This window comes from Rhipicephalus microplus, chromosome X (assembly GCF_043290135.1).
Source record: "Rhipicephalus microplus isolate Deutch F79 chromosome X, USDA_Rmic, whole genome shotgun sequence".
NCBI classification, from domain to species: Eukaryota; Metazoa; Arthropoda; class Arachnida; order Ixodida; family Ixodidae; genus Rhipicephalus; species Rhipicephalus microplus.
The window spans coordinates 98,791,079-98,806,218 of NC_134710.1; the positions used below are offsets into that span (position 1 = coordinate 98,791,079).

The following is a 15,140-nucleotide window of genomic DNA, read 5'->3' on the forward strand; positions in this document are numbered from 1 at the left end:
GACACAGAATTTGAAATAGTGAAAATTTTGGGTGCAAGTTTTATATTTGGCAAGCTTAATGTGTGGCGATAACGCACACACACACACACACACACACACACACACACACACACACACACACACACACACACACACACACACACACACACACACACACACACACACACACACACACACACACACACACACACACACACGCACACACACACGCACGCGCGCGCGCAGACGCAAAAACACAAAGAAAGGAGGTTCGAACTACGCGTACTTTGAAGTTCGCAAGTGCTTAAAATTATTTTTCTTCGTGGATCGATAGTTGGTTTGATTTGGTGCTAATTTGAACCATACTTTACCTCGTTCGCGTATCGAAAGTGGCGCCAATTGCTGCGACCTCTAATCTGAAGTTGTCACCTGTGGTTATAAAATTTACGGCTCGATAGTATTTGCAGCTAGAAAAGCTCTCGCAGCTCAGTTGGCCGTTCAATGAGCGCCCTTGTTCCCAGTTTGTGTTTTGGAGAGCTCATCTTTGACGCAAAAAGAACATATGTTGGCTAGGAGAATTGCGCATACTATTGACTATTTAAAGCAAAAAAAAATGATGATACCTGACGGACACAATTCACGTTCACTATAGTGTCAAGGATTTTAAACGAAGTGCCGATGACGTCACCAGCAGAGTTGCTGGAAATGTGCATCTTTGGGCATGTTTAGTTTCCAGATCGAGTAAACTCATTGAATGCCCATGACTGCGCTTATCACTTCTATACAATGTTCTTTATGATATTGAATTTGAAGAAACATGCACCGTCAAAGCAAACGAACATGGCATGTTTGTTGCGGAACTATCGCTCTCGCACCTTTTATGCCATTAAATCTTGCCGGGTGACAGTTTGAAGGCATTTATTAGGTGCATGGGACTTTAAATACGTTGGAAGCATCCCAGTGAACCAGACATCATTTGCATATATGCAAGTAAGTGCATTAGCTTTCATACGTGGATAAGGAAGTTACAACACAATGAAATCTAATGGACGTGAGTGCGGACATAACCCATGGAGCTAAACAATAAATATAGGTACTATATTTTGACGTCATATGCCATGTGCACCGAAGCCTGTCACTATATGACTGGCAACCCATTAATATGCAGATATCTACGTGCTGTGTGGCTGTAATAAAAGGGGCAAGAAAAAAAAACGGGTGACTACATGCCAACTATGTGAAAGCATCTTTTTCATCCAAAGCTGCTTCACTAAACTGGAACACAGAACCACCAGTCATGCAGTTTGCACTCATCCAAGTTTAAACCGGCGGGGGGGGGGGGGGGGGAGTGTTTATGTATAAGGAAGAAAAGAAGAGAAAAGTGAGCCCCGCGACTGTCTGCATTAGGGTGCGACACCTCAGCAGTACCTCACAAAAGATGGGGGTGAGGAGGGATTAAAAGGATAGGGATAAAGGTGTAGAGAGAGAGAGAAAGAGAGAGCGACGACATATCGAGGGGATAGGAGAGATAGGAATAATGGAAACACGGCCATAGGAGTCCGAGGACGGGGCACCATTTGCGAGAGCTCTTGTCGGCGTCAGGAGATGGCGTAGAGCAAGTCCTTTCGGTCAGAGCTACACTGTCGTCGGAGGTCGGCGTCAGGAGATGACGTAGGGCGAGCCCAGTTGGCCAGAGCTACGCTGACGTCGGAGATCGCGAGGGCACAACCGGTCAGCACCCGGTGAGTGAATACAGCGCATTTATAGACATTCAGGAAAAACCAACCTCAAATCACATACTGAATTGAAATCACGATGTGTTCAACAGGGTCCTTGAAGGTGTACGTATAGAAAATTTCGACGAAAAGGATATTGGGGCATACAGGGAGGGGGGGGGGGCGAGTTACAACCCCCTATCCCCCCTCCCGTCGGTGATGCTAGTGTCTACGCGCGGACTTCTTCAGCGGCGCTTGTGGCCTCCATGGGGTTTATGGGAAGTACAGGTTTCGAATCCGCTTCGGATGGATTACGTTCTTGAAATTCGCGACGCTTCATTTCTGAGTGTGAAACAAAGTCATATGAACTTATGTTTAATTGAAATTTGCTTCATTTATTTTCACGCAAACCTTATTCGAAGTAGTTTTTTTGACCAGGTGGCAAAAGTGAAACCTGGGCAAGTTCAACCATCAGGGTATGCATTGCCCTGTGATTGCGTTCCCGATTGGGAATCAAAATTTAATGAATTATTTTTAAACACATGAAAAAACATGCTGGTTTTTTTATTGCAAGTAAGCATTATCTATTTATGGAAATAACAGTACAGTATTAAGTGAGAAACACTTATTGTATCGTCTTCTGCGACGCTAAGTGCGTCTGTCCCAGTGGTCCCAGTGGTCCCAGTGGTTTACCCCCAGTGCACTTCTGGTTTTGTTGTGAAGTCGTGTCAGTAAAGCATGACGGTGCATCTACTTAGCTTCGTCATCGTTGTGCAGTCGATTTAAAAGGAGTTAAGGCAAGACGCACTCGTTAAAAACATCAACTCGGGGCAATATCCTGCACTGTCATGAGACGGTACATCTATGCGCTGCGGTCAGTCGATGACGCTTCGTTTAGACTGTCAAAAACGACTCGTAAAGCTCAAACACCGCAGAAAATCAGGAGATGTGGTGGTCGTCAGCGTCTTCGAACAACAAAGCCACTGCTTCAGCCTTTTTCACCGCACTCCACAACCTGCGCTGCGCGAAGAACGAAACTGAAACTGTAAAAAAAAAAAAAAAATTCTGTAGACAGGTAATCCGAAGCCCATAGTTCTCATGTAGGTACACAAACTCAGTGCTAGATTCCTTTCTAGGTATTATTATAGTGCTTAGAAATATTACTAGGCACTGCAGTAATATTGTATGAAACTCTATATATGCAACAAAATAACCCATTGTGTTGAAAAACAAAACTGACTAAAAACAAATTAAAAAAACGATAAAAATACAACGCATACATCAATACTTATATTTAACAATATGTTAAAAATAATTAAAAATAAATTATTGACGTTGTTTAGCGTGTAACAAATGCAAAACATTTTGAAAGTTTTTGTTAGCGGTTTCTTAGGTCAGGATTAAGCAACATTGATCCAAAGTGTGTCACGTGTCGCTATGGCGATTTCTGCACACGGATTAGGAATGAACGATGATCGTGTTCGCAATGTATGTTCAGTTGAAGAAGCTGAAGAATTGTACAAACAGCTCTGCTTAGAAGAGGTGAGATCCGTATTTTTTTGTGGGTGCTTTAGTCTACGTGCATTCGGTGGGATGCGAGGATTGCCGGAGCTGTACTTTGGTGTGTACGGAGGAACTTGCAGACGTAAGCCGATCAACGAATGTCAACTAGACCTCATTTAGGTTTTAGACCATTTTGTTACTTATCCATGCTCATTATATAATTTATGGTCATGCAGTTCAGTTTCTACCGTTGTCATCGCTGCTTGTAAAGCCTTACGCCTTTGCAGCCTCCGTGTCAGCTGCAAAGTACTCCTTGCTATGTCACTACCTGTCATTTGCTTTCGGCCTTTTGTATACACCGTTTCAGATGGGGCTACTAAGACACAGGAGCTAAACAGTTAACACAAAGTTGACGCACGTACCTTGACCACTTCCTGTGCTGATTAAGGTTAAAAGATTAAGGATGTTCTAGGTAGCCGGCGGATCTAGCCTTGCATAATTTGCAGGCAATTGCCCCGCCCGGTTTCCTCTTTGCTAAATGAAGCTGTGTCCTTTGTTTGTTTTTTAACTAATCACGAGCAGGCTCTTAAAATAAAAATCGTTCATAGCGCGACGTAAGCCTGCATAAGAGAGCGGCCTTTGTGCTATTCCACGTGCAGTACTGTGCCGGTACTCTATCTCGCTGAACTATACACCAAACATAATTGTCAGTTATCACCAGTCACATGCGAGGTCTGTAGCAATCAAAAATTTCAAGGGAAGTCGCGACACTTGTTTCCTGAAGATCGAGGAACCACGCGGAAACACAATATCAGTCACGCTGTCGCGTGGTGAGCCTAACTGTTGCAGTTCCTCAAATAAACCTTGTCGTTCCTTCTTAAGTGCACAACATTTAAGCAAATAGTGTTCTATATCACCGTTTTTCTTGCACTTCGGGCACAAGTGCTGTGGCTGCGTTGATTAATGCTTATTTGCCTTCTAACCGTCAGTTTACTGAGCTACGGTGAAGTTCAGTACCTGTCTAGATGTTACAAGACCATTAATCGGGTGAAATATGTGACTTTTTTAACCACTTTCTGCCACAGGAACAAGCTACCAAAGCTTTGGATGAATTGGTTACCCAAAGAACTGAGTTGGAGTCGAAGATCACCAAAATTCAACAGATCTTGTAAGCGCTGAGTATAGCGTAACTATATTTTATGCATATATACAGTTGAAACTGTGCTTTTCGAGTACAAAGTTCACAGGTCGAAGTGCTGTTAGTGTGTGTTTGGTAATTATACTGCCAAGTGTCATTTGGCTGGCCCAGTGTCATGTGCCACGCCCCCTTTGAAACATGCTGAATAGTTTTTTTTATTTTTACCAAATCTTGTATTTTATCTGAACTCAGTAGTATAAAGAAAATTAAGTACTGTACAGCTCTGCCATCTGTGTCTTTATTTTTTCTGGTCATCCGCCTTTTTTGTGCTGTTTTTGTGTAAATACTTCAGCCTATACATTTAATTTTATTTTTGTTTGTAGGATACTTGAACACAGGTAAATGAACTTAAAATACTCGATAATAGTAACTTGCAGAACCACCGAACGGTAAACAGAGTTTGTTTACAAAGACTGCTTCCAGGGTAGACAGCTGACACTTTCCACTGTGGCATCAAAAACCACTTCTTAATATTCTATTGATGCCTCCTTTTCAACCTCTTTCTGTTTGTAATGTTGTAAGTACTGTCATGATAACTTATGTGTTGCTATTGCATCATTTTCTGCACATTGTTTCTTGCTTTTACAAATGCTCCCTGTAGACATAGCAGTGGATCTTGTAGGTGCACAGTGTTACAATACATAATGCATCTATTCAATTGAATAGAGTTCTTGTCCTTGTCTGACTTCTTTTTACGTTTCTGTCAAGCCGCGCTTCACTCTTCATAGCAGTGCACCAGTGTAACTAATTAAAGACGTGCACTTTACCACCTGCCCTGTTATCTAATATGTGAAGTGGTGTTACAGTGCTAATGTTTTTAAATAAAATGCTATTTTAGCTAATATACTCACTATTCTTTGCAGGCCAACATTTCAGCTTGTTTTCGGGGATGCAGAGCAACTGGCAAACATGATATCATTTACTTCCACACTCGCTGAGAATATCAGCAGCAAAGTGCGGCAGCTAGACCTAGCAAAGGTAACACTTTTGGCATGTGTTGATGCCGAAAGCATCAAATGGCTAATTAAGCAAAAACATCTGCCGAAGCAGCACGCAAGTTCTCATTGACTCTGACATTATATAATGTGCACTTTGGCAGAGCAGAATAAGGGAAAGGGGATACTTGCTGGTTCGCTAGGCGTTGTGTGCGAAGAGGGCATCGCCACTATGCCACATCACTCTTGCTCTTGGAAGTGTGTGCTGTTGATGCATTCCTTGTTGATTCAACATCTCGCTTGTATTCTGACTTCAGTTGCTATAAAAAAGTTAATGTATTAAAATTGTAAATTTGAAAGGGAAAACATTGGCAGTAGCACGTTTGAAACCTACAACTTTGCATTCAAAAGCCGAGTGTCGTATCCTGTGGGCTAAACAAGTGCCTCCTATGCAGCGGGCCTGTGTTCGCTACTATATGTATGACATCATGCTAGTGGTAGCAAAATTTTTGCCACGTAGCTTTTGGCGTGCCAGGCTTAGCAGTTGAAATCCAAATAGCATGATGTGGTGAACCAAAGTGTACAGGCCTGCTATAGGGGAGACCCGCTCAAGTTTGCCCGGTGACGCCAGCGCTTGCCTTTCCCCTGCCAGAAAAAGCGCACAACAGTAGAGCCTTCCGACCCTTCCGCTCCCTTTGGCTTCCACGCATTTGCGAAGCACGCGCTGCACGTGAAACGTTCCTCGTTCCGCGATGTCACCCCAACAGAAAAGGGGGTGACATCGCTGCGTCGTCAACTGTCACAATAACCATGCAAACACGAAGAGGTCGACTCCACCACTGAAATTCTACCGATTCCCAAACCGATGGTACAAAACAAGCAGACGACAGATATGGATTAAAGCAGTGCGCCGAAAAAAGTATGTAAACAATTTTTTTTCATAAACATTAGCATGCGCGCAATACATTCAAAATTACGTGTGTTAATTCCAGCGTCACCGTTTCTCTAATCTATCGAGTTACTGGGAGATGCACATCCCCATCTTAAAAGTATAGATTTTCAACGCCCGTCTTTAGATCACTGTTAAAAAATAGTGAATAAATATTTTATGTTGCTACTATTATTCGATATTGTTGGGGACGTAGTAGTTGAAGCTGTGCGCACATGTGGTATTGGTAATGTGTTGTTATATATTTTTAAATCTACGTAGCGCCGACGGAAGTGTGTGGTTGCCAAAAGCATGGACAACTATGAAAAAAAGAAAAAAAAAATGCATTAGCTGTTGTTGCACGCCCGTTGGCAGATACAGTGAACTAGTTGTTACTGAGTGTGCAGGGGCAGCCCGAACAACACGGTGCATTTTTGATACGTGACCAAGATAAAATGCATTTGTAGCAATGCGCTTAACTGCTTAACCTAAAGCACCGCTTAACCTAAAGCACGAGAAGCGGCCTTACCCATCCATCCTGGAACAAACATAGTGCATAGTACACAGAGTAAACCAAATAAAACAAGTATATAGTAATGAACGTACAGAAAGTTTTATTCACCTCTAACGTCGTAAACAGCGTCGTCTTTCACTTGCGAAATGCACTTCGCTTTGACGAGGACGGCGTCGTCTGCCACAACTTGCTTCGCTGCCCTTTTACTAAATTTCTGCCACGAAAAAAAATCCTCAATCGCGGCATCCTAGTAAATGTGGACAGAGCGCACCGCATGCGACGCGAAACTCTCAAAAACACGTGCAGAACGCGTGCAGCGCGCGAGCAAAGAAAGGCGTTTTCAAGGCAGGTTGAATGGGACAGCGGAGGGGCGAAGACTCGAGTAACCAGTTTTCTTCCCGCATTGGCTGACAGCGCCACGCTCCGCAGCGCCTCCCTCGGCGTGCGTCTCCCCTATATAAGAGGCATTTTGTACTGCCTATATTCTTCTATCTCTCTTACACCCACTGGGCTTAGTCGCTTTGTGCACCTGCTGGCCTTGGTGGCTGCTGCTGCTTCCTCAGTCTCTCGTTGAGCAGAATGTCACTGCATCGGCTGTGCAAGCTGCCGCTTCTTGCTGCCACAGCCATTTACTTTCACTAATATCAGTTCTTCCACATTCATGCAGCTCATAAGAAGTGCTTAAGTGGCCTTATGGCTGTTATGCCAGCAATTCTGTACAGCCAAGCATGCTCGCACGGTTGCTCTTCATTGATGCTTATTGATATGCAGGATTATCGGGGATCACTAGCAAATGGCACTTTGTGATTACTGATAATTATGCCGATTTCCTGGAAACAATGTTGACAATAGTAGGGACAATCGTTCAGTATTGTGCAACCTCCACCATATGATTCCCAATTTTAACCCTTTATTGCCTAGATTATGAATCCATTGAAAAAAATTATTTTCATTTTCCAGCTTTAAATAGCAACCTTTAATTGATTGCTCAGTTAAGTTATTGAAAACGCAGCTGTAATGCACACTTTTCAATATGTTGAGAATTCACGACATGGCCACTGAAGCGAGGACCTTGCACCAAAAAACATACTTCAGAACTACGAAACATGTCAAGTGCCATCTCTTGGATGTGTTCACACCAAAAGAAAAAAAAATATAGATGATTGAACTCGCGCCACCAAGGTGAGAAAGAACAAGAAGCGAAAGGGGCCGCATGTGTTTCGCGCTATGTGTCATCAGCTGCACAACACCTGGTTTTAGCATAGAACACTTTACACGCGACAGCACTAGGTTTTTCATACTGAAAGGTACGTTCTCCTTGTACTTGAAAGGCAGCGTTAAAGGTGGCACGCCTTTCACAACTTGCCTGCTCGGAGTTTTTAGGTATGTGGTGAATTTGCGACAGTCAGCAGTAAAGTGTTAACATTTGTGCCAATAGTAGTGAATGGCTTTTATTAGTGTAAGTAAAAATTACTGATGCCACAGAGGCTGCTGGATCTATGGGAATGTTAATGGGAATGAGCTCATTCATTATCTCTGCTATTCTACACATGAGCTCATGTTTAGGGCTAGGTAAGAGATCTACGCTTGTGTCTCCCAGCTTCATTTTGGAATGGTAGAGATGTTCAGAAGAGTCGTAGCCAGTAGCATGCTTAACATCACATTAATTTTCTCTTGAAAATGACATTATCATGGTGGCTATTGGATGAGTCTGAGAAAGAAATGCATATTTCATTTCTCTGCTTTAAAATGGAAATAAGTTACATTCCAGCCCTGGCACTGTTTTATTAGTGTTCTATTTAAACAGCCAAACACTATGCTACAGATAATATAGCTTCTGAAATCTATGTCTACACTCCAACTTTGAATGTTAGGCTGAACGAGAGGCCTTTCAATTGAGTACACTGATGATTAAAAGAACAAGTTGTAAACTTTTTTCTCTGTTTGCACTTGCTGCTAAGTACACCTGCTTTAATTATTCATTCTATCGGTTATTGTTTGCACAGAGTCGGGTGACTGAGTGCGTTCAAAGAGTTGAAGACATCTTGGACCTGAAGTTCTGCACTGATGGTGTACAAACTGCCTTACAAAATGAAGACTATGAACAGGTACTTACTCCACAGTTTAAAGAGCACTGACGCAAAAATATTGCCTATTGTTTTTTTTTTTTTTTCGTTGCCATAGGTAGCTTATGCCCCACTTACAGATGGAAACCTTGTTTGTGAGAGCATGTTGCAGTTATTTATTTGGGCTTTTTTTAGAGTGCGCAGTCACAATTTCGGTTTCAAAGAACACCGAGCTAGGCAGGAGCAGTTCCGGGGGCAAGGTAAACACAGCTGGACACATGACCACGCAAATCTGTGACTTGGGTGCCGCACGCAAGAGCTTGCACTACACTGGCAGCCAAAAAATGTGAGGGTGCAGGCATAGAAAAGGAAATTGAAGGCAGTGCAAGCACAAGGCGCGGGCCAGCAACGAGTCAACACAAACTCGTGACGTAGGTTTGTTTACATTGCCCCTGCATTGATGTCCACTTTACCAGGAGCTCCGCATCTCGCTCAGTCACGCGGCGTGCAGTTTAAAATTGATTTGAAATATGTTTTAGGCTATATTGGCCCTTGATTCCTCATAGATATTGTGTATGTCTTCGCATAAATCTACCTCACTCATTATATCGCATCGAAAACTTTGTGTCAATTCTCCTTTAAAATAGACTAGGCAAGCACACACTGACTTGTGTCTTCATTTTATTTTTAATGTTTGTCATGTGTTTTGCAGGCTGCTGCACACATTCACAGATTCTTGAGCCTGGATGAGTCTGTTTTGAAACGATCGACAGCTGACATTCAAGAAGGTAGGGGTGTGTGTGTGTGTGTCACAAGTAGATGCGGTAGTCTTGCAGTTTTGTACAGGATGCTTGTACTTGTGCGGGTACTGAAAAGGTTGTTGCGTGTGCTTGAATCGTACATTCTTTGAAACTTATCCTATAGTTCCATTCCACATTAAAAAGGATAGACAATGTAGACAAATGCTTATCCATGCTTTTAAATGTAAGATATGTGTATATACTATGTTCATGTATTGTCAATAAGAAACTTAACTAGTGCCTAAAACAACTAAACTATAATTTAAAATTGAAAGGCTGCAAAAATCTTGTGTCTATCATAAAAGCAGTTATTTCAGGAGTGATTGCTTTACTGTGTCTTCTCTTGCTTCTATTGTTTAATTTCATGAATCGGCTATTTTAGCCTTTCTTAAACACATCATAAACACAGTTATACTTCTTTATGTAATCTTATACTGAATGTTTTTCTTTTTTTTTTTCAATTTTAGGCAGCAGCTTAGAAGAAGCTTTTTCATCACTTCGTGAAGCCAAGAACAGGCTTCGTCATATAGTAATGAAAAAGTTCAAGGAGGCAGTCAATGAAGGAGACATAGCTTCTGTGGAGCGCTTCTTCAAAATTTTCCCGCTTCTCAACCAACATGACGAAGGGCTGCACAAGTTCTCCCTTTATTTGAGCTCACAGGTAATGCGTTACAAGTGAAGAAGTGCTAATCATATTTGCTTTTCACTTCTTTGTTTTGTGATTAAAAGATGTTAAAAATAGTAGCTTTCAAGGCTTTGAGGAACCTTGAAAAGACCTTTACATTAAAAAAATCTCAGGATATCCACAGAGGGAATGATAATGAGTGGAGGGAAGCGTCCGTCCGTCCATCCGTCCGTGCATGCGTCCGATCGCATTTGAGAATGCAGGCGGCGCGTGGGTAACACCGACGAGGTGTGAGCCAAGGCTGCCGAGCGCAAGCGGCTTTAACACACCCGCCGCTCTGCTTCGTCCATGCCCCACCAACGATTAACCTCGTATGGCGACTATCCAGGAGACTGAGAAAGGCACTCGTTCTCTGTCTACCCAAGCACAGCCTGCACATCAGCCAATCGAAGAGTAGTGGTACAGCGCCATCTTGAATATCCTCACTTAACTGCAGTTTTTATGTATTTCTATGAGACAGCACCGTTTATTATATACTGCCTTCTTTTCTTTCTCATCTCTTCTCTCGGTTATGCGTGACGCATGACAAGGTTAGACTAAGAGGAGCTTCGCCCCTAAAAGTCTTGCTCTTTTATACTATGTTGAAGTTCTAGTGGTCATTCATGTTACTGAATATGAATGCCATCATTGGCCAATCTTTTGGTAGTTCTTGTAGAACCAGGCGTGTTTTATACCTGAGAAAGGGAATGTTAAAATAATCTATTATTTTTTTGCTAGAAAGCTTGGCAGCATGTTACACACCCTGCGACACTCACTCAAAGGTGAAAGCCTGTTGTACATTTGGTAGTACATCAAACTACACTATTGGGTACTAGAGCTCTTGCAAGACATAACAAGCCGCAGTAAGAGACAGATTGGCGGACAGACAATGAACTTTATTTAATCCTGAGGAGCTTTAGCGGGAAAGATGTGCTTTATACTACTCTGACAGTCTTAGTCAGTTGCATTGTTCGTCGCCCTCTGATGGTTTCTGCTCTTCACGTTCTGTTGCACCGCCTCCGAGATCGGCCCACCTTTGACCTGGCAATGATACCGTGCAATGGTGTCGTTATATGATGTTAAGTGATCATGCCAACATGTGACGTCGCCAATTCCTGCTATCTGTGACATCACAACGTGACATCATCAGTAGCATAGGTCGCGTGATTTATGGCTCGATTCCTTCGCTTGCTTTGTTTCTCTTAAGGGGCCACTCAGTGAGACTTCAGGCAGTTAGGTGCAAATACAACTTTATTGTACGTAATAGCGTGAGTATGCACTTGGTCAGGTTTAGACTTACACTTTGCTTATTTATGGCATGATCAGACTTTTCTTGGCCTGTCTGTGCCGGCATTTACACATTGGGAGTTTAGCTCCCAATGTGTAACCTGGTCCAATTTACTATATATGTCTCATTATTATCATGTGGCCTCTGCATTGAAAGAGCAAGGCTTGTGATACAAGCCGCATTCTCTTGTTTCTAGGGCTCTTGTTGCTCTCCTTCATGCACACTTTTACCAGCTGTTACTTCTGTGTTCTGCTTGCAGATCTCTGAAACAGCACACAAAAACCTCAAGCAGGCTCAAGCAACAAGTTCTACAGACAAGCGTGCAAATGTTATTTATGCTGATACAGTCACTCTGTTGTTTGAGGGAATTGCAAGGACCATCGAGATACATCAGCCTCTAGTGGAGACTTACTATGGTAAGCTTCCTACAAAGTCACTTTCAATCCAAAAATATTGCTTTTTAAATCTTGCAAAAATTTACTGGGAAACCAATAAGCTTGTGTGCTTACTGTAGTTGCAAGCAAACATATTCACTGATATCTTCCCCCCTGCCTGTACATATTTTTTCTTCATCTTGCAAACAGCTAATTCGTACAGAAGTTTGTTGGGATTCATGTTTTGCAGAAATTATGCCGTGCATATTCTCCATGTTGAAAAAAATTCTCGTGCCCCTCTCCAGTGCCTGTCCATTCCTTTTCGCCAATGAAGTGGCGTAATGTTGTCGATGGGCAACTTTATATGGCACTGATTTCGTTTATTAGTTCTCTGCCTTACAAAACAGTGCCTTGGCCCTACGGCGTTGCAATCTTGGCCGCACAGTTGTTGCACATGTTGCATATTTGCTTACCTCGCCAGTGCCTTGCACTGCACTTCCTCACCAAACCGCTTTTACACGAGTGACACACGGAGAAAACCTTACTCAGTCGCTGGCATCATGTTACAGGGCTGGAGTTAGCGTAATCGCAACAATGGGCTATGTCTACCTCTTTTCATGGCAGAGAGGGGTGGAAAGGGCAAATGAGAAACCAAGACCAGCTTAAGCAGGTTGTTCCATACTCTCGAACTTTCTTTATCAAAGTAGTTATCTGCAAATTCTTATGGCAGTACATTCAAATTGTACAGTTGGGCAGTTATCTCTTCACAAATTTTCAACTGCATGGTTGTTTATTGGCCCCTAATGAATAATTTTTAGAACCTTTGCTTTAATTCAATATGTTACCCTTTTTTTGCTTCTTAATTGCAACAAATTCACTTATTTTTGTTCTTTTGGAATTGAAAGGTCATGGCAGGCTTCACACTGTCGTGGAGCTCTTGCAAAAGGAGTGCGATTGTCAAGTGAAAAAAATTTTAGAGGACTTCAAGAAAAATAGGCAGTTCAAGAAAAGGGTAAGTCTTAGTTGGGTAACTTCCCTAATCAAGGACAGCATGATAGAGAGAAAATGTTATGTCTTTTGTCACAGCATTGCATTTTTTGATGAGATTAATAAACTTACACTGGGCATCACTGATTTCTTCAACAAGGGACCTCCCACAACATTGCATAAAAAAACAAGCTCATTCTTCAGCATAGCTCAGTCTTCATGTGGTCCTATGTTTAAAAAAACACTAAAGAGCGAAGCAATTTTTTACTCATTAGTAAAGTTCAATTTCTTGATCCTAAAATCACCATTCTTACCGCGACATAACGCTTAGCAATCAAGAATATGCAAAAAAAGAATGCAGGTGGCAACGCCATCTTGAGATTCCCGCACCAAACATTGTGACGTAAGACATTTTGAAGGCGTTCACTGGGCCCCACGTAGTTTCTAATTGATAAAAAGAAGTACATTGTACTCTGGAGGTGCCGTAAACATGACATATGAAGTTTCAGAAAAATTTCATGGAGCCAATGCCCCGAAAATACCGAAAATACGTTTTGAAATTTCTTGTCACTCGTGTAGATTGTGGCAGGAAATGTAAAAATGCAACTTCAACATGATTTTGTCCCCTAATACTGTACTTAGGATAGGGAAACATGGCATTAGAGTTCTTAAAGTACAGTTTGTCATTCTAAACCAACTCATAGTTCTTTTTTGGTATTTCTTTAGTGAGCTCTAAACCACCACGGATCGAAATTTAGGTGTGGCGTAGTACTAGTAGTGCATGAGTCTACAATAAATGCTTAGCTATTTGAAATTTTCAAAATGGTGTTATAATAGCGGAGTTGCATGCATTTCATTATTAAAATGTGGCTATCGCTTGTTTTGCTCCTGCTTCGCTACCCTCATTTTGTCTGGTGGTCTCCTCTCCTAAACAGCTTTTGCCCTCCTAGCTGAGTGCCCCTTATAATCTCGCATAACATACCGTCGTCAGTTACTTGCACTTCCGATTGCTGCAAACCAGTCAACTCACTGCTTCTTAGCTAACTGCTTTTGTTGCCTTGCTGCCCTGAGCTTCTTAAAATAATGCCAGTAGGGACCCTGTGTTACATGAACGCCTTCAAAGGATCTCCAACATGATAAACCTGTATGATAGCACGCCGTGCCAATGCACCTCAGAATATCAAGCTGAAGATCTATGCCAGAAGCAGGCGCAGGTCATGATGTAGCCTTTGGCAGCGAAGTGGCGCCTACAAACACTCGAAACACTGTTGCGATGTAATTCGGCGGTAACTTTGATGTGCTCAAACCAGGCATTTCACAAAGTGTCATCACAAGGTAACATTTGTGAAGTCTTTTCATTTTTTAGTCTGCGCTTTTGCAACGTAACACCACACATTGATGCATGAAAGCCATCAAATACGCTGTAGAATTCATATCACACAGCTTACCAGACCGCTATATGTGACTGTGTTGGCACGCTAAGGATTTGGCAGTTGTGTTACAGGCCTCGGTTGCCGATTAGAAAGTGCGCACACAAGGGCATGACAAAAAAGAGCAGAGAGCGCGGGCAGCTGCTTGCAGACTAAATCATAGATTCTTGTTCAATCAATCACCGCGTCGCTTGCATATTCAACACGTTGATGGCACACACGTCACAAGGGAGGCTGGAACAGCTTAAAGAGGAGAAAGGATTAATTCTTGGAAATTGCAGTTTGCCCGCGGCTTGTAGTGCTGCCACATCTGGCATCATTAATTCATGACAGCATTCTGTACACAATGCACGTGTTTGCTTGAAATGTTTGAAAAAAACATCTCAGGTGGTTTAGGAACCCTTTAAAGGTTTCATGTCTAACATGGTCATACAGCCAAGTTAGGGCTTTTGTAGACTAATTACTTCAATGGTAGAGAACTTATGCAACAGAAAGGCTAGTTCATGCCATTGTTTCACAGAATTTCGTTTGTCTCCCTGTTTACTATATGACTAAATCCTTTATGAAAACTGCAGGAAAGAATTTTCTTAGCATGATTTTCCACAACTTTCATTGTAGACCCGCTATTTTTGGCAGAGCTTGGTGGGGGCTCTCTAAAACCAGCCAAATAATGGTCACTGGTTTTAAGGCATTGCATTTTGCTTAAAGTTGTGTACACAGTGGGCAAGTTTCCACAGTGTTAACTTGAGTGTTAATATA

The 15,140-nt window shown here is 42.3% G+C and overlaps 1 protein-coding gene across 1 annotated transcript in view; it reads left to right on the forward strand.

Annotated features, from left to right (window-relative positions):
• Nucleotides 1–3,122: 3,122 nt before the first annotated feature.
• Nucleotides 3,123–15,140, forward strand: part of Cog4 (conserved oligomeric Golgi complex subunit 4) — a 62,306-nt gene continuing 50,288 nt past the window's right edge. The window contains exons 1-8 of the mRNA XM_037427532.2: nucleotides 3,123–3,236; nucleotides 4,283–4,365; nucleotides 5,259–5,373; nucleotides 8,779–8,880; nucleotides 9,551–9,626; nucleotides 10,106–10,299; nucleotides 11,850–12,006; nucleotides 12,870–12,976. Of these exons, the coding sequence (XP_037283429.2) occupies nucleotides 3,132–3,236; nucleotides 4,283–4,365; nucleotides 5,259–5,373; nucleotides 8,779–8,880; nucleotides 9,551–9,626; nucleotides 10,106–10,299; nucleotides 11,850–12,006; nucleotides 12,870–12,976 (939 nt within the window). The 5' untranslated portion in view covers nucleotides 3,123–3,131. The remainder of the gene's footprint in view (nucleotides 3,237–4,282; nucleotides 4,366–5,258; nucleotides 5,374–8,778; nucleotides 8,881–9,550; nucleotides 9,627–10,105; nucleotides 10,300–11,849; nucleotides 12,007–12,869; nucleotides 12,977–15,140) is intronic.